At 47.9% G+C, this 20,023-nt stretch overlaps 1 protein-coding gene across 3 annotated transcripts in view; it reads right to left on the reverse strand.

Moving 5' to 3' along the window:
* LOC108938627 (rhotekin-like) overlaps positions 1–20,023 on the reverse strand; it is a 52,880-nt gene that overhangs the window by 32,582 nt on the left and 275 nt on the right. The window contains exon 1 of one of the 3 annotated variants that reach the window (XM_029259491.1): positions 9,994–10,445. The exons of the other annotated variants lie outside the window; for them this stretch is intronic. Within the exon in view, the coding sequence (XP_029115324.1) occupies positions 9,994–10,065 (72 nt within the window). The 5' untranslated portion in view covers positions 10,066–10,445. Of the gene's footprint in view, positions 1–9,993; positions 10,446–20,023 lie in introns of those variants that run through there. 3 annotated transcript variants of the gene reach the window in all.

Consider the following 20,023-nt stretch of genomic DNA (forward strand, 5'->3'; position numbering starts at 1 on the left):
TCTGTAAGGAAATACATGAGTTTTGTGTACCAGCAACATGACAGTATCAAACAAGCAAGCAGTGGTTGACAATTGTGTGCTGATATTCAAAGCTCTTCGTATGGCGTGGAATGCACATTTGATTCCAGTGAAGCATATGTTTCTTTGGAGAAAAAATTCAGCTAAATGCTTAATGGAATCCAGCACCCCATGACTTTATGGCCCTCGGGGATTAGATGAAGCAGAATGACCACAAAACAGTACTGAGATGCCTAATGGTCCATCAAAATGTCTATATTTTCTTCTTGCCGAAGAGGAGTCTTCTGATGCACGGCACAGGCTGACTCCAGGTCATCGTGAGCTATTGAGTAACTCAGAAAGACGATGTCTCCAAAACCAAATGGTCAAAGCTGCTGCGGACGTTTGTAGTACAAGCCCCGATTCCATCGCTGTGCCGCATTGACTAGAAGCAATAAAAGAACATGTTTTCAGCAGTAGGATCTGATCTGAAGACCCGAGTTTCTGTGCCGCAAGAGGAAGGCATTCCGATTGAGATGTATAAGCTGCTGCTGCCAAGAAGACAGCAGGCGGCACAGAAGCCCAGGCTTGGCAGCAGAACTTGCAGGGGACAGCTGAGGAAGAAGAGTAGAGGGAGGGCGAGAGGAGAAAAGGGAAGAAATTTGGGAAGGGACAGAAAGGAACTGTGAAGAAGGCATCGTGAAATGAGAGAGAACAAGGGGATGAAGCAAAGCATAGCGGGAAACATCATGCATAAGAAGGAATCGTGAGGAATATGAAGAATTGTGGAAGCGAGGGACGGGGAAATGGTGAAGACAGCCTGGACGGTAGAGCTGGAGAGCCGGTTGTTGGTTGAAATACATGCCGCTGATCAACATCTCCCGGGGTACGGGAAACAGGTAAATGGCGTCATAAAAAGGGCATTGAACTAATAACATTTGCTCCCACCAGCTCAACCACATGAGGAAGAGAAGTGAAGTGCATTCTGTTTTCACTTTAGGATTTAAGAGGTATACCATTACTGGAGATGCATCAAGGCCATAATGGCCCTTTCAGTGAACCACTGCTTCCCACACTTGCTATCAGAACTGACGGAAGGCCTTTTAGCCAAGCGGTTTCTTTCTTCATGGCTTCGACTGCAACTACATCAAGCTGATGCTGCCCGGAGTCTTGTCTTTAAAATTCCCACGGATGAGAACCGCTGAGGCCTCCTTCAGTTTGCCGTAAGCTTTTTTTTCATTCTGGAGCCTAACTTGGATGAACACAGTCTGGCACTTTCCAGATCAGACAGGGTCACACTCAAGTCACGGTGCAGTAAATATCCTCCTACAAATTGGATTAGTGCCCCAAGAGAATGGATAAGGCAAAGCCTCAACGGAACACCGCGATGAACTGTGTCCAGTGCAGGAACGATGGAAAACAGTAGCGATTCGCACAGAAGGGTCCAGACCAAATGTACACCTGGAACAAGGTGGACTGACTCTTTGACAGGAATGGCTCCGTGTGCCGCCGCATGGCGAGATACTATATTCCTTGTATAGCGTAAGGAAACACCGATGGTGGTGGGAAGGAAGGCTACATTTTTGTTGAGTTCATTTACATTCTGGATAGACAGAAAGTAACAAAAAGGCTTTCACTGCATGAATAGAAAGACAAAATCAGCGACACATCCAGCACATTCTGACACGAAGACATTTGAATCATACGGAGGTAAAACAAGTGACAGCCACGACAGTTAATTCAGTTTAAGATTCTAATTTTAACAAATATTGCATAACGCTTCTCTCTAAAAGGAAAACAAACCTGCACCTAACGAAGGATTGAAGTGAAAATGCCCAGAACATATTTACATTATTACATAGATTCCAAATGCGACAAATGAAACATTCAGCTTTCCAAGACTAAGAATAAACTATTTTACAATTCAAATTATGTCCTTCAGTTTTTAGAAACGGGTAATCTTGTACAGGGTTGCAGTGCTCTAGAGTTAATCCCATTTTACCATCATCTGCTGCACCAGCATGCCACCTCAATCTAAGATAATTGTAATAATAATTTTACAGTTCATTATTGGTTAACTTACAAGTATTCCCCATCCCAGCACTGCCATACATGAACCCAAAGCCATAAGAAGAACACAAGCACTCCGTGTGCCCTTGAACTCCTCTCATCACACGAACTCGAACCCTGGACCCTGCTGCAAAGCACATGACAACGTATGGCTGCAGCACTCCGCCAGCAAAAAAGAAAGCGGTTGTGAAATACAATCTGCTTTCTTATCTGCATGGAGTCAATGTGGGATCCCTTCCCTTCCTCATGACACACGTACTACTGGCTGACGAGTGGCTCTCTCGACATTGTTTTGCTGATGCTAAATGTTGATACTCAGAGAGCTCTCCAGTGCTCCACCATAGCTTCATTCCATCAAGGAATGCGAAACCTGAGCCGGGGAGGTTGGGGGGGCTCCCTTCCCCATCCGATGAGCGCTGCGAAGACAGGAAATGCGCTAATGGCTGCTGATAAAGAGGATGCTACTGCAGCATGCGGGATCTTGTGTCACATCCCTCTGCAGATCTCTCAAACACATGTACTGTAGACAGTCAATACATTTCCACCCCAAAAAGGATAAAACAAACCTATTAATTGGATCAAAGAATTAAAACTAATTAAACATAAACTAAGCATTATAAAACTAGGTATACTGGCTTCATCTACTCATTGATTTTCCATTTGGTATATGTCCGGTTTAATTTGACATTTTAGCCTTGATATGATGGATTTACGAAAGTAAAATATATAATTAGGTGAAGGCACATAATGGAAAATGAGCGTAAAATAGATCATCTGTCCCGTGCTGTTAGAGGCGCTCAATCTGAGGACACTGACTGACTTACAACTCAATATAAGGAAAAAAGAGGGCACAACACATTCCGTACATATCCACACTGAGTGGCCTCCGTCATCCTGTACCATCGTAAGCTGACTTGACCTTCAAAATAATTACTGACCAAAGGATTAGACGTAACATCCATTTTGTCTGTAGGGCAGAGTTTTCATCTTCTTCAAAGCATTAGCTCAGCTCTTTTTCACCTCCCTGCCGAAACCAGATTTATTAGGAAAGGTCAAAAATTTTGGTGGTCCCTTGAGCTTAAACCATTGGCATTTCCTTTCAAAATCTCCATGTAGGAACTCCATGTAACTGGCCCTCTCTAAATTCCATAGATATGGATATGTAACAAGAACAAGTTTCCGGCTGTTAAAGAGATAACCAAGGAAAGGAGACGATGCAAGTGGTCATAAGACTGGAGAACACTGGGGAAACCCTCTGGGAGCTGAGAACTTCCCGAACCTGGAATGCTGGGGAGAATTTCGTTAAAACTTTAGACGTTTCTCCTACAGCTATTTCATCCTCGGACTTATTGTTTGTTTTCCACCTTAAAGGAGCCTCATTTTGTTTGCCTGTTCGTACAATAAATACCTATTTAGTTTGAATCCTCTGCTATCCTACAATTCTCTCCTACTCATGTGACCACTGTATATGTAGCACAGCTGAGCCCAAGTCCCAGAGCTGGCAAAAAGCCCCTCTCCCAGCCTTCATGTCTTCGTTTTTGACCTCGCTTTCCTCAAGTGAATCACCCCCCTCCCCTAACCCACTTCAACCCAGAGATCCATTCCATTACATCACCATCAGCATCACAGCATCTTACGATGTAGACGTGTCGCCGGCATGGCTCCAAGAGTATTTCTCACAACGAGAAATATGATCCTGGGATGCTCGTATATCCTATTCGAAAAAAGTTTTCTCTTTAACACCAAGGCAAATGAAAAACATGCGTTTCATTTCTAAACATCATACTTCCATAAAACATTCATTGTCTTTTTAAACGGACTTTCACAGCTGATAATGGAATTCTATTGCAGGTGCACAACTCTTACTGTTCACACTTGCTTTATAAGACTTAACTAATATACTTTGCCTAATTTTCTAACACCTGTTAAATTTAAAAAGAGCAAAATAATCTGCGTTAATGCAAAGAATTTTACATATGTTGAACTGTCTTACCGGCCAGTTACGTCAATACTCATAATCGCGTCAGCACACTTACAATCTAAACAAACTCTTAATCACTAAATCACCTTCACTGTGATAATGTTTACTCACATTATTTACTACCTGTGTGCACCCATACCTGTGACGCTTGTATTTTTATATAAGATACGTTGACAGGGGGAACGACAGAAGAGCCGAAAGCTATAGAACCGCATCGCTGACATACGTTCCCAGTTTACACCGAACAAGCACTGCGAGATAAGCCGACAGGCTTCTCCACACCACATTTCTCATCAAAAGGCTCTACAGGGAGACAGAGGTGTGATCACGGCCATTTATAAGCCTCAGGGGAAGCTGGTGAAATCAATAAGTTCTGCCCCAGCCCCGAGGGTGGAGGTTACACCGATGTGTTTTTAACTGAGTCTCCTGCCTTTTCTCGAGCTGCTGCTCCGCTGCTGCCACTTGTTCTTCCAGCGAACCGCGATTCAATTACACACCCTGGAAAGCTGACAGCAATGGTGGGGGTGGGGGAAAAGCGCTCTGATGAGGTCTGTTTCAGCCCGGTACTTGCTGAAAGTGCTGGTAGTCAGGGAGTCCAAAAACTGCAACGCGCTGATGGCGATGGACGCGTGTATCCACGGATGAATGAACAGGCATCCAGAACCTCCTGGACCTCCTTACAAAGTAATTTCGACTCTCGCATGTCTTGTATAGTAACTCCGTGTTGTTAGACCGCTCCAGCCTCTGATCCAAGGGCACCCCAGGTTACCACCACCTCCACTTCCTCACCATCAATGGTCTCTGAACACAGTTGACCTTTCCATTCTCCTAAAGTCCACCACTATCTCTTCTGCTGAGCTCTGGTTTCTTCTGTTTGCACCACTACACATAGTCATTCCCCAAGCCTCTGTACTCTACTCCTGCCCACAACTCACCTAACTATTACTGTATCAGCATAGAACTTGTGCATTGCCTTGACACTGTGTCTTGCCTAATGTCCAAGGTGTACAGAGCGAACAGCAATGGAATCAAGACTGTCCCAGGAGGGTTCCCATGTTGCTCAAAGCCATAACTGATGATTATCCCTGCAACCACACAAACTGTGGTCTACCAGTCAGGTAGTGCAACATCCAGGAAGTATCCACTTTCACTGACTGGAGCTCCTCTCCTAACTGCCCAGGCATTGCGGTGTTTGATGCACTGGAGAAATTGAGAACAAGCCTCACATAATCCTGCCTTTTCCCAGTGGGAGTAGGCTCTTTAGATGACAGCATTGTTTTCTCCAGCGTAAACCTGCTAGGGGAAGGAGAGGGGGTGCAGTGCCTTCACGAACAAGGGCCTGAGGTGCACCAACGACCAGTCTTTGTAGGGTCCTCATGATGTGTGAGGTCTGAGAAAACAGCCAACAACACTCTAGTAGTATAGATGCTAGGAGTTTGTCTTCACCGTAACATAAGTTTGTTTTCTGTTTCCAGAAAAAAATATTTCCCTGTCTTACAGTAAAGACTGACATCAAGTAAGCGACGACATCCAAATTACAAGCAAAGTTTTCCCACCCGGATGCTCGGCTGCTGGAGACAGAGGACAGTGATTACAGCCACACGTGCCACTTGTATAAACAGAGCTCTGGGGGCACAAAGTTTCCTCGACACCCACATATTTGATAGCTGTTTTGGAAAATATTGCACCTCCATATTACACCCCAAGCAACCAAGAGTGACCAACAAGTAATTTTTTAATTACTATTATTTATTCCATGAGGGGCGTGGTGGCGCAGTGGGTTGGACCACAGTCCTGCTCTCCAGTGGGTCTGGGGTTCAAGTCCCGCTTGGGGTGCCTTGCGATGGACTGGTGTCCTGTCCTGGGTGTGTCTCCTCCCCCTCTGGCCCTACACCCTGTGTTGCCGGGTAGGCTCCGGTTCCCCCTGACCCCGTATGGGACAGGCGGTTCTGAAAATGTGTGTGTGTGTGTATTTATTCCATTTTTTGCTCTTGCTTTTATTCATTTCCTTTATAAATTTAAAAGAAAGTTCTCATGTCATCTGTTCTGAGAAAGCAACAGCTATACATGCCTACAACGGTCTTCTCGGACACATAAGCAAGAAGTCTGTTTTCCCTCTCTCCCGAATTTTTGCATATTTATTTATGAAAACTGGGCTGTCCTTCTCACGTGTGGTCAGTGCTGGCAAGGAAGGGCTGAGTGGGCGCGCAGAACTGAGGCGTGCCCTTCATCACCCTGGCTCCAGCATGGTGTTTTCCAAAGGAAGCTGCCCAGGGCGAAGGCCGTTTTTTTTTTTTTTTGCTCACTACGGGACACAGCATCCATTGAACCCTGATCTACTTCACGGTAAGACTTGGATGACTTGCGGAGGAGTGGGGGCTGCTGACATCACACTAACACAAAGCCCCTTTTTTCCTCCACCGACAACTGCACAGGTGCGGGGTCCACGACAGCCATGTACACTTACAATCACACACGGTATCATTTACAGAGCCAACAGAAAGGTGCATACAGTGGATTGTGCCCTGTCACACACATTCAACAATTATACTATAGGCACAAATAACATGGAGAACTCTGCTAATTCATATCTTGCCAGGCTTCTTATGACACTACTTTTACCATTCAACTTCAGAAGTCAGCTTCCGCCTCCAGAGCACGGTGTATGACCCAAAACTGTAGCAGGGCCACTTAAATTTAACCTTGAAACAGTACAACACCATCTGGCGAATCCGAGCAAAAATCTTGTCTTTGCTGCTGCTATCTTCCCAAACGTAAATTTGTAACCAAAGTGTTTAGAGGAGGAATCGGAAATGTCCGCCATTCACAGTGTCTGCGTTAAAACTCACATGGAATGCATCCAAAGTGATATAATGACACAAGTCTGGGGATTAAGAGCAGCACTGAGAGTTTCTAGTGGTTGAGATCTGCCATGACTCCATTATGCATTTAAGAATATACCCCTAACCTGCAAAATCAGCTATCTTACATCTACAGGGTCATCTTGCATCCAACCCGTAACTTCACCAGCACCACATTTCTACAACCCCTGGCAGCTGAGGGTCACGCGGAACATAGGGAGCCGGGATGGCTGAACCCAAGTGCAGCGTTGTTCGTAAGTCGAGGGAAGAGGCAAGTTCTCAAAACCGGGGACAGGCGAAGGGTCGGTCGATCGGCGAACGGGACAGGAACGAGGATCCACGGACGTGGTCGGAGAACGAAGCAAGGAGTCAAAAAAACCGGAGATCGTGAACAGAGCAAGAGTGTGTGTAGTAACGCGAGGAAGGGCGGTTGTCCCAAACGAGATTCCGCAACGGTACTGGAGCTGAAGAGGGTCTTTATAGGGTGAGCGATTACTCATGAGCTAGTGCGGAGTCAAGTGTTTTCGCTTGTGTTGTGGGTGTGGACGTGACACTGAGATGTTTTGGTGTTTATCTTCTGGACCTACGGTGCTGTAACCCAGGAGACGCCTGGTACACATAACAGTACAGGCGAACTGCCTGTGAAAACCACATGGTTTTGATAGCTTGAATATGACCAGAAAGGATATAAATACTCCCTAGTCCACTTATGCAAACTTTTCATATCAGCATGAGATCTGGTTAAATGTTTAAGTACATATGCTATAAGGATATTTCTTAAAGGCTAGCTTAGGTACCGGCAGGTTACTGGCATAGGGAGCAATTAATCTCTTCAAACATTGCTTAAACAAAAGATCTCGAACAAGTTAATCCTTCATCAGCAGTTCCAACATCAGCAACAACAAAAACAACAACAGTGACATCTCCAGCAGCCCAGAATCCTGGCGCTTTGCCCTTAGCCTCGTGACGCCAGCCTGGACCTCTGGCCTCTAATGCATCAGCTCTCAAGGAAGCCTGTCAAGCATCCCTGGAGAGAGAAACATCTAATAACATGTTGAGTGCACCACAACTAAAACAGCCATTTATTACCAAAAGTATGTCAAACGTGCTTCATTTGTACAAATGACCGGAGTTCTGACACAAAGTCCAATCAGGCACTCAGTGACTCATTAAGGAAAGATAAACAAGTCAGTGTTCTTGTTTTTTCACTTGCTCAGAACTAAACTGCTTACCTCTGAAATCCAATAAGTAATTTTTACTTGGAAACACTAGATGGATGCTACTAATACCACTTGGAGAGCAACCGCTGACTATGTTATTGCAACCCAGCTGTCTCTTGTCGAAATGTCTATTGCCAACAAAGTGAAAAAGGGAAGAGCCTCATGTTATCAAGAAAAATAATTAGAAAATATTAGTTTTGGCTTCACACATCAGTCATTACCCGTCTGTACTTGCATCCCTGCTTGAAGGATCAGCAGAGCAGTTGATGAAGCTGCTGAATCTGTACCGCTGATCTGATCAAAACTAAAGCAAATGCAATGGCCTAAACAGACAGCTCCAAGTAATTCAAAGAATGCCCTTTTGTGACTCGGTGAGCTCCGATCAGCGCATGACTTCCCGACAGGAGACCGATGGGCTGGCGGACGGGGACTGCAAAGGCAGCCAGCAGCACTGCAAGCAGGGGAACAGCATCACTCAAGGTTGTAGATAACTCCACATCTGCACGCGGGGAGAGACAGCCTGCTGGCACTCCAAGCAGTCTCCTCCGGGCATGAAATTATGAATTCCTTCTTGGACACAACACGAGCCAAGCAGTGCATCACAAAGACCAAACGCAGCAGGAAAAAGACAAAGATTGCTTCATTAAGTCATCAGTTGCCTAGTTAGCTGCTGGTGGCTCATAGAGAAGAGCTTCGCGAAAGGCTCCCTTCCCGCTGTGTCTCACACAATCCAGTGACCCTGCTTTTTCGGGAAAGCTGGAACGTGGCAGGCCGAAGCCGAGACCAACTGTTCACGAGCAGAACTGCGCCGTATCAGCGGCGTGACACAAGACAAGAACTTGCGCGCTCTGGGCACCGGCGGCAGACAGATTGAGTCCACCTGGGAACAAAGTTGAAGGGACCAAAGTGGATGATGTGGCAGGGCTCCTGTCCAACAAGAATGACAGAAACTTGAAGACAGCATCCTGGCGTCTAGTCAGAGAGCTGCATGTGCGAGCCTGGCTATCTCATCATCCTTCTGCTGGACACGGTACGCCTATAACTGCCTACAGCTGCAAAACACAAGCAAAACATGACATGGAACTAATGTAGCATGTTTGAACCGCGCAGTTCCTGTGCAGCGCACTTTCTCTTTCCCCCCCAATTTCATACAAGTCTCATAGGAGACTGGCACCGCTTTTCTGTCTGATTGCCGCCTACAATTTATTAGTCCGACATAAACCGTTACAAAAACCTGCATTTACAGAGATCATCTGAAAAGGTGACAGACATTAAATGTTTAAGTTAAAAAAATGGGAATGCGATTAGTAATTGTTAATCATTCGGATAAAGTTTTATGGAGCTACTGGTGTGATGAACATTGGTTCATGTGGTGGAAAGAAACAAAGTAACTACTTAAGAATCACAGTCCGCATCTAAGTGTCTCTTTCTGTTAATGTGATGAACACATTGTATTTTCTATGAGGAAATACAGGTCGCTTCTGCTGCACGAATACGTGTAACTGTAAATGTAAATGTAAATGTACCAAATACTGTTAAGCAGTTTAGGAAACACGGTTCGGGGTGAAAGTGTCTCTGCGGTAGCCTACCTAGACATGGACATGAAACTGTTTTGTGGAGCAAACAAGTCGAATCATTTTTATCCACCTTTAAGTTAACGTAGTACAAAGGAATCGCCTGCTCAGCCGAGTAAACACGGTGAAAAGGGAGTATTTGCAGTGTAACGGTGTGCCTCTCGACTTGGAGGCGAAACTCGGTGAGACGCAAACGCAGACAGTGATCGCACGTGAAGCCCCTGCTGAAGGTAAAAACCGTGTATATAGTACCACCTTCACCCTGGGGGGGGTCCGGGACCGGGCATCACCTGCAGGCTGAGGGCGATCTGTCGGATGTAGATCATGTTGAGATCCTCCAGGATCCGCTGCTTGTCCTCCATGTGTCCGACGCGACTGTCCCGCGTACTGGCGATTCCAGGTGGCCTTTCAGTGTCCGAGTGTCCGAGTGTGTGCGTGTGAGTGAGAGAGAGAGCGAGAGAGAGAGAGAGAGAGAGAGAGAGAGAGCAGGACCGCGGTGAGCCTCGCAGATCCGATCGCACCTCCTTCAATGAGCGCGAACGGCCCACCTTCGCTCCCCCCTCCCCTTTCCGACGCAAATATAATTAGAAAGAGCAACGTGTCGCGGAGCCCAAAACGAAACGCTTTTTTCTTTCTCTCCGGCAGAGTCGCTCGCTGCAGGTTCACTTTCGGGCTTCTTCTCCGCCCAACGGTGTGGAAGTCGGGATGTCCCTCAGTTAACTCTCACACACACACACACACACACACACACACACACACACCAGTCCAACATCCATCCACGGCGCTTTTTCTCCTTCTCCCTCCTTCTCCCGGGACTCCGAGCAAATTATAACGGTCTTTTCCGCGCGCGCTCCATTCACTCGATCGCCGCGCGCCGCCGCCGGTCCGCGCAGCCGTCGCTCGGTCAAACGAAGCGGCGCGGCTGCTCTCTCACAGCTCGAGACGGGAAATGAAGTCGCGAGACAAGGCAGCAAGAAGAAGAAGAAGAAGAAGAAGAAGAAGCAGGGAGTGAAGACGCGACGCGCCCTCCAGCATCAGAAGGTGGACCGGACGGACGCGGAGACTCGGTCCCCTCGCAGGAACTTTAGGAAAAAGGAGAAAAAATACACAGTGTGCGCTGGGAAGGGTGAATGTGAGGAACAAAGAAAGAGCCCTTCTGCACGTGAAGGGTAAAAAAAAACATTCAAACGGACGGCTGCGGCGCGAGAGGACATCGTAACCATCGTTAGAAAGAAGGTAGTGTCAGTGAAAGAAAAGCATTATCAGGGAAAGAAAATATTAGTGAGAAAAAAAAGAAATAGTATCAGTGAAAGAAAAAGAAAGTATCAGGTAAAGAAAAGAAAATATCAGGGAAAGAAAGAAAGTATGAGTGGAAACAGCCCTTCTGGAAAAGAACCCGGACCGCAGGACTCAGTGACACTGAGGAAGGACCGAGGTAAAAGAGGTAAAACAGTCAGTGGGACGAGTGAAAACAATAAATAAATACATGAGTGTCACAAATGTTCCCGCCAACTACCCTTTCCAGGTTCCTGCTCCTTCTTTACACTCCGCAGCAAATCCACGCATCGCTTTATCAAAGTCACTGTACATTTGGTGTGTGATGTAGCTGTGCCGTGTGTAGCGGAGGGGCACCTTACACATGTTGTTCCCCGAGTGATGGAGTGCGTGGCCCCGACACGCTTTTCCCTCAATAAAGTAAGAGAAAAGAACCGCTGTGACCGTCAGAGCTTGAGTCCCAATTCATCACCTGTCCCACACACACACACACACACACACACTCGCACACAGAGGCCACAGGCAGTGTGTCACCGAGTTCCGACCAAGTCCAGCTGTCACAAATGGTGTGGTATGTGCAATGCTTGCTGCCTTCTGTCTCCTCTTAGTCTCCCCGAAACTGCCTCCTCAACGTCTGTTCCATCGCAGTCACTTCATTCTCTTCCATGTGTTCCACATGTGGCTCCACGGAGGCACTGGTGTCACCGGGGTGCAGCTCGGAATGCTTAGCTTCGCTCCCAGGTCTAAATACTGCTTGGGACATCGCTGCTATATAATGAAATAATTTGCTTGTGGCCCCCTGTACAGCTGTGAGTGCCTACAATCACCGCCACGATTCACCCTTCGAGAGACGGCCCTTGGGTGTCACTGCAATGTCGGTGTCACGGTGTGTGTGCTGGGCTTTGCCACAGCATGAGTCACAGTGGGCCCTCAACAGAAGTGACCCCGTAACCCATCGCCCTTCAACACAAGGAACTATAGAGAGCAGACCTGTTCCCGCAGTGAGACACCTGTGTTGACCGCAGAGTGAGCTAACTGCATTTCAATCGGTGCGCAAGGAGGCATGTAGACACCCTGCGCGCAGCAGAGATGGACAATCAAAAAGAATGCTGTTGCAATGTGGTGGTCACACACTGGGTGTCTTCCGCATGAGAAAACGCCCTCTCGCTCTGAAACGATAAACCCTCAATTTACTCTAGACACAATGCGGGACACAGTAAAACCAGATTAACATATTCGGAGAGGGAAGGAGAGAAGTAGCATAAGTGGACTCCAGAGGGAGGCTTTTCCACATTTAAAAGCAGTCAGTTATGCATGGGGTCCCTGCGCTACATCTCCTTCAGCGAAGTGTCAGACTTCAGTGTGTGTGCCAGATGCGGGTCATCTGCTGCAATGGGTCTCGCCCTGCCAAAGAAGCCGAGTAGCCACACGGCTTCTGGGAATCATACCTGCATCTGTAGATACTTTTCCTCGTCAAATTTTCTTCTCTTTTTAACATACTTTTTTCCAAGTAAACATGTTACGCAAGGACAGAGTCTTACACTTGCGACTAATCAGAGAAGGCATAAAAAGGACATGTGTTCCATATAACCTCCACTTATGATGGTCTCTAGGGTGCCCAGCGCACTCCCACGGAACACAGCAGTGGCATGAACTTCTATCTGTTCGCCATTCCTACAATCAGTAAGGACTTTTTGATTCCTCTGACAGAAGGTCCTTGGCTGCTCCTTGTCCTCCAGCAGATGCCACAGCACTTGGGCTCCGAAAAGGCTGCCTGTTTCTGATGCGGACAGCCCCCCCCCCCAAGCCTGAAGACAGGCGCACATCTCAAATCTCCTGTCCATCAACAGCCTAGCTATCCCACCAAGGTTGTTCCAGGGCACACAGACACTGCAGGGGAGGCCAGCAGTCACACACAGATGGGGTGGAGAGAGAGAGAGAGAGAATTTGAGGAGTAAAAGACCTACACCCCACCCCACCATCACCACACCCGCCCAAAGCCAGAACAAAGACCTTTTTAGCACAATCAATAACCTCCCCAAAACAGGGTGGAATCACAAGAGATCTCTTTAACTTCACATATTGGGGGAGGTTAGTCCCAAAAAAGGGAAGATCAAAATGAGGCCCTAGGAGTGCTACTGGAGAAGCCTTATCTGAACTGAGGGAAAGGAGCTGCACTTCATGTGGCTCGGAGAATGTGTGCTATTGCACAGCACTATATATCAAAAGGGTTACGCAGGACATCTGTTTCGTCGTAAGTCATCAGTCTTGTGAAAGCAGACGGCAGTCGAGCAAAAGTCCCCCAGGGTGCGAAACAGCCTTCTGGCAAACTACGGAATAAATTGCGCTAAACTCGGGGGGGGGGGAGACGCACGTAGTTTTGTTTGTTGCCGGCAGGTGGAGGTCACATCATCGGTGTGCCGGAGGATGAGCAGCATCGAGTCATCCCTACCTGCAGCGCGATCTCAAGCAGTCAGCCACATAGGCTTGCTGACTCACTGGAAGGAGCACAAACAGAAGTGAAAGAGCGGCCGAGGGCCGACAGCCAGCCTGCGAACCACAGATACACGTAAGCGCGCGCTCCCGCCCTGCAAAGCGTGCAGGAAATCACACAGACCCCGCACATATGGGAGTACAAATGTGGTAAAACAGCCTGCAGCAAGACGGATGAGGGGGGTCATCCGAGGGCAAGCCACGGGGTCAGCCAGGACGGAGCCCACTCTGCGTCTGAGAGCCACGGAATCCGTGTCTTATATAGTTTATGCGTCTGGCACACGCTCTATTTCCGGCGCTTTGGGTTTCTCAGGCTCGCGTTCCCTGAAGTATCGCTCGCCAAAAACACACACCGTTCACAGGAACACAATGAGAACTCGCGGCGAAACGGAGCTCTAACTAAACCCCTCCGCTTTGATTGAAACATCTAGTTTCTCACATCGAAATCTTTTCACGTGCTTCCAGAAATCCTGTACTTTCAGAATCAGCAGAGTAACGACTCGTTGGGTATCGAATGGACCAAGAAATATTAGCAGTAGCACTCAGAGGACGTACGGGGGATGGGGGGAGCCGTTACACCTGCGTGATGAAGCAGTCCCGACGTGTACCCTGCTGTATCTGTGCGTGGGGTAGCACAGAAGGTCCAGGTTTTCGAAGTACCCCAGAGCCAGTGGTGGGACAAAGGCTCCCCCTGTTGGCTGAACTCTGCCATTATTTCCAGGTAAATCATCGTCGTCATCATCATCATCATCATCATCAGCAGCAGCAGCAGCCAAGGGGAACCTTTGAGAAAACGAGTTTGCTGTTCAGCTGCCTATGCAAAGTGACAAATTCTAGAAACAGAGTCCAGCGCACTTCTTGTGAGCACCCACAAATACAGGTGATTTTTAAAGAAGTAGAGAAGACGGAGGAAATCTGATGTCTTAACGCATGTGAAAAAACTTTCCCGATTTGTCGGTTAAAAAAAAATAAAAAGTACACCAGACCGCTACGGGATGACACACTTGACAACGGGTGATGGCATCTCTTGTCAGGTGGCAGCGCTTCCAGCTCAAAACATCTCGCCGGAGTCTTACACCCATGTAATACTGTGTCAAAATGGTTTTCACTGCTCCTCTATACCACTTAAAAAGATGCTGCAGTAGCTGTAACATAAGTCTATGCATAAAGATGTAAATTATCGCAGCACTGCAAGGCATAAAATCCCCCGAGATGGTCTGCACCTTGCAGGTGGCCATGATAACATGAAAGGTACTAAAGTCTGCTGAGGACTGAAAGAGGATCTCTGGGGTCTGAGCATCACATACCTCCATATTACAGGACCACGTTAATAACACCGCACACTTATCTCTTCCATACCATCAGAACTGCATGAGCTTTCATTACCTTTTCATGTTACCGAAAGGGCCTGTTAACCCAGGAACACTTGACAGAAAGAAGAAAAGAGCTCGAAGGGTGATGGAAACAAGAGCACGTGGAGAAGGGCGAGGAAAACAGAGGTGGGAAGACAGAAGAGACGAGAGGCGAGTGCACACGCAGGCGACCCGCCGAGCGCGGGGTGGATTGGGCAAATGGGTAAATGGGAAAAGGGGGAGAAACGGTGAGAGCGTCCCTTCCCCCACCACGGGGGGGCCCTGAGGCCACACTGTGCCCCAGCAACTCGACACCAGAGTCCAGCGAGATCTGGGTTTGACTGAGCGACTACAATAGCCAGGTAGCCATGGGCCCCAGAGGATGAACACATCCTTTGTCCTGCAGAGAAGGGGGTGGGGAGGTCAACAGAAAAGCCCAGTAGGTGCTGGAATGCTGGCCTCAAGCCTAATGACATTATACAGGCTTAGAGGCCTGCTGTTTACCTAGTCTAGTGCAGTATTAACATAGTAAACTGAGCTTTCTGAGCTTAATCACAGTCTTTGGAGAAGCGTGAACAGCTGGTAGTGTAGTGATTGAAGCTGCTCCGTTTGGACCCAAAGGTCACGGGTTCAAATCTTATCTCTTACTCTTGTACCCTTGAGCAAGGTACTTACCCTCAACTGCTGCTGTAAAATTACCTTGCTGCATGAACAGGTAAATAACTGTAAGTAGTTGGAGATGTTGGAGGAAAGTGTCAGTGAAAGTACAGTAGGCCAAGTGTGTGCCAGCAGTGCAAATGCATGATGCAAAGGGAGGTGTTTCTGGAACAATCCGAAACATCCTGTGCCCAATGAGCACACCCATCTACTTTCACTGAAATTGAGTTGCCTTAGACCGCCTGCGGCGCCAGGGCACGGCGGGGACTTGGCGTCATTTTAAAGGGCTGCGTGAGCAGGCGGACCGTGCCAGTCGCCGGAGCGCAAGGCTGCAGCCCTGGCATCGAGCGGCTGCTCTTGTGCGCGCAAGTGTGTGTGTGACGCGGGTATCAAGGAGCAGGAAGCGGCGAGGAGAATGCGCCACTTTGTAAAGCTGAAGCGAGCGCCATTCCGCACACCTCCCAGTGAATTGGAGGGGACGGCGGCGCGGCGCTTGAGCACATTAGCACTCCCAAAAAGTACCCTGTTTTACTAGACTCGATCAAAGCACCTCACTTAAATCGCTCTGGTAAAATATACAGCTGTGTAAACGAGCAGGGACGCAGCATCGGGGTTTCAAACGCTGCCCCAGGCAACGGGTCCCTCGCACACCGGCAGCGCACAGCGGGTGTTTCGGGTTCACAGCGACACTGTCGCACCAGTTCTCATCATTACCCAAAAATGCAGCGCTGTTCCCTGCACTACGACACAATGCAGCGCGATGTCAACAGAAATGTAAATTTTGGAGTCTGTGCAATAAACAAGGGGGCGTGGTGGTGCAGCGGGTTGGACCGGGTCCTGCTCTCCGGTGGGTCTAGGGTTCAAGTCCTGCTTGGGGTGCCTTGCGATGGACTGGTGTCCTGTCCTGGGTGTGTCCCTCTGGCCTTACTCCCTGTGTTGCCAGGTAGGCTCTGGTTCCCTGCAACCCCGCTTGGGACAAGGGGTTCAGAAAATGTGTGTGTGTGTGTGTGTGTGCAATAAATGAGTGCTACAAACAACTCTCTCTGCATGGAGTTTGGCAAATTCTGGTGAAAATATTATTAACAGACATTATCAAAGGAGCAATACTATAGCAGTAGGGCTGGTAGCATAGTGATAAGTGTTGCTCCCTTTAGACCCAAAGGTTACAGGTTCAATCTCCCGCTGGAATAACTTTGAGCAAGATATTTACCCTAAAAGTGCTGTGGTCTTTTTTTTTTTTTTAAAAAAAAAAACCTGGCTGTATAAATGGGTTTGCAGTTGCAAGTAGCTTTATGTGGGGAAGTCCCTTTGGAGGAAAGTGTTTGATGAATGTAAATGATACACATGAACCCTTACTTATGTAGATCAATGAGTTCTGGTTGTGCTGTTATGGTAATTAATACCTCATTAATAAGCACTCATACAAGTGCTAATAGGAGAAGATGTTCACACAGGGGGTGCGGTGGTGCAGTGGTGCAGCGGGTTTGGCCGGGTCCTGCTCTCTGGTGGGTCTGGGGTTCGAGTCCTGCTTGGGGTGCCTTGTGATGGACTGGCGTCCCGTCCGGGGTGTGTCCCCTCCCCTTCCAGCCCTGCGCTGCTGGGTTAGGTTCTGGCTTGCTGTGACCCCACTTGGGATAAGTGTGTGTATATTTTCACATACATGACACTAAGAAGGAACACCAACACTCGAATATGAAGACATAGTTGTAATACAAAGTAAAGAACACTTGTAAAAAAGCACAAAATAATGGGAATTTCCTGTGAAACAGTTTTGTTCAGACAAGTGATGTAAGTGCAGTACCTAGAAAGGACATACAAACACTGTAAGAGACTTCACAGTAACGTTAGGCACAAACTACCCTACAAGGGGCGGTTAGGGTGGGATTGCTGGTGTGTCTGTCAATAATGACACCTCGTGAGAACGAGCAATAACGAGTAACAGTGGACTGCAGTTGGCGAGTTTACCATGATATGTCTTTACAGCAGGAAGCAGACAGGGTGTGTTTGGGACACATGGCCAGAGGGGCTGCTCCACACTGGACATTGAAACGCTGCACTGAGGGATGAGGGAAGCACTGATCTACTGGCACATGGTCACTGACGGTGAAACACCTTACATTTACCTTTATTTAGCAGACACTTTTGTCCAAAGCGACTTCCAATGAACTCTATGTAGTGTTATCATCCAACACACCTTATTTACCGTGGTGACTTACACTGCTATATACACTACTTACACTGGGTCACTCATTCATACATCAGTGGAACACACACACTCTCTCTCTGTCACTTACACACTATGGGGGAATCTGAACAGCATGTCTTTGGAGGATGGGAGGAAACCAGAGCACCCAAAGACTTACACTGCTAGATACACTACTTACACTGGGTCACTCATCCGTACATCAGTGAAACACACTCTCTCAGTGTCACTCACACACTATGGGGGAACCTGAACAGCATGTCTTTGGACTGTGGGAGGAAACCAGGGACCCGGAAGAAACCCACGCAGACACGGGGAGAACATTCAAACTCTCTCATACCACCCAGGCGCCGTGACACAGGAGCGCTTCTCGCTCTGCCATCGTGCTGCCCAACTTTTTCTTTTCTTCACTCTTTATTGTTATCCTAACACCACTTCAGCGCCCACAAAGTCCGGAAGTTGTTCTCGTCCTTTTGAGCGGACAGAAAATCCTCAAATTGCTTTGGACTGGAAGGCCCCACTGACCTCCCATAGAGAGGGGGGGCACTGCCTCCGCAACTCCTTGGCGAGGACATGGACCTGGGTGAGTCACCGCAGTTCTGGATCAGTGTCCAAAGTGCCCGGACACACACTGTCCTCTCTCATGGCCCCCTCAGGAGTAGCCAGAGACACCAGGGACCCGTAACTGAGCTCTTTGCTTTTGCCTTTACGTGTGCGCCGTGCAATCCGCCATCGATACCATGGAGGTGGGATGCGGCTTGGAGGCTGAAAGGGACGTTTTTGAATTCCTCAACCGTGGCGCCCCCTGTGTGCGCTTGACATGCTATTGCAAGCATGAACACACTTCTGTGCTGTCCACCAAACAAGAGGTGAGGCAAGCAAAGATTGATACAGGATGCTAGCTGAGTGGTCAGTACTATTGCTGTTGGACCCAAGGGTTGTGGGTTCAAATCCCCCCTCTAGCTGTATTACTTTTGAGCATGGTACTTGCCCTACATGGCTCAGGGAAAACTACACAGCTGTATAAACAGGTAAATAATTGTAGGTACGTTAACACTGTAAATCACTTTGGAGAGAAGTACCGGGTGAATGTAACACAGTGGTTGAGAGCTTTATGTCACAGTCATAAGGTCCCAGGTTCAAATCCTTTCTGTAGCAGCATTAGTCAAGCTACTTACCCTCAATGAATACGGTAAAAATATTCCACAGGTATACAGGGGGAAACACTGTAAGCAGCTTATCACACAAAGCTAACGGTGTAAGTTACCTCGGAGAAAGGCAGTAAAAGAGTGATTCACAGGAGTTATGGGAAAATGGACCAGCTGGACTGTTCGCACCTGGCTCCTTTCGCCCACCCTCGTGTGGGACCGGACAAAAGGTTGTTGTTTAGATGGGTGTAAAACTAAAGACACAATCTCAAGGCTTCTGCCTCCGGACTAAAAAGGTCGCGGGTTCGAAGCCCACCTCCTGCTGTAATACACTGAGCGAGGAACTTACCCTGAATTGCCCCAATAGTAAAAATTACCCACATGTGTGAGGCACTGTAAGTACAGGAGTGTAACACTGTATGTTGTTTTGTACAAAAGTGTCAATATCAATACTTAGTCACCTCTTCCAGCTATCAAACATCATCACACCTTTAGTCCCAGGTCATTCAACCACACACATACGTACGCTGACTAAAGCTGCTGGTCCTAAGTGGGGTCACGGCAAGCTGGAGCCTAAGCCAGCAACACAGGGTGCAAGGCTGGGAGGGGACACACCCAGGATGGGATGCCAGTCCATCACCAGACACCCCAAGCAGGATTTGAACCCCAGACCCATGCAACAGCAGGGACCAGCTAAACCCACTGTGCCACCATGCCACCATCATTGAACTGCTTCTTCACAATACATTACAACCAAGAGTGTGTATATTTTATATATATATATATAATATATCCATATCTCTTACTCACACTCCCTTGCATTTGTATAGAACATACCTGTACATACATACAATGTCTAGTGACTGTTTTTGTATATTGGGTACTTTATATTTTTATACATTTTTCATCTTTCATTCACATATTCTATCTTGTCATCTGTCTTGTCACTGTCAGTCTTGTCTGTGCTGTGGAAGTCTCTGTCACCAAGCCAAATTCCTTGTATGTGTGAACATACTTGGCAATAAAGCTCATTCTGATTCTGATAGCACGAGCACGATGACTCACCCGGGACAGACAGAGAGTGACCGGGACACGGCGCTGCTTAAAGCACGCGCTCCTCACGCGCTCCCTCTCCCTGCTGCCCCCCCCCCCCGGGTCACCCTCTCCTCACGACCCCCGCGCAGCTCACTCG

The sequence above is a fragment of the Scleropages formosus genome, chromosome 17, assembly GCF_900964775.1.
Source record: "Scleropages formosus chromosome 17, fSclFor1.1, whole genome shotgun sequence".
NCBI lineage: Eukaryota > Metazoa > Chordata > Actinopteri > Osteoglossiformes > Osteoglossidae > Scleropages > Scleropages formosus.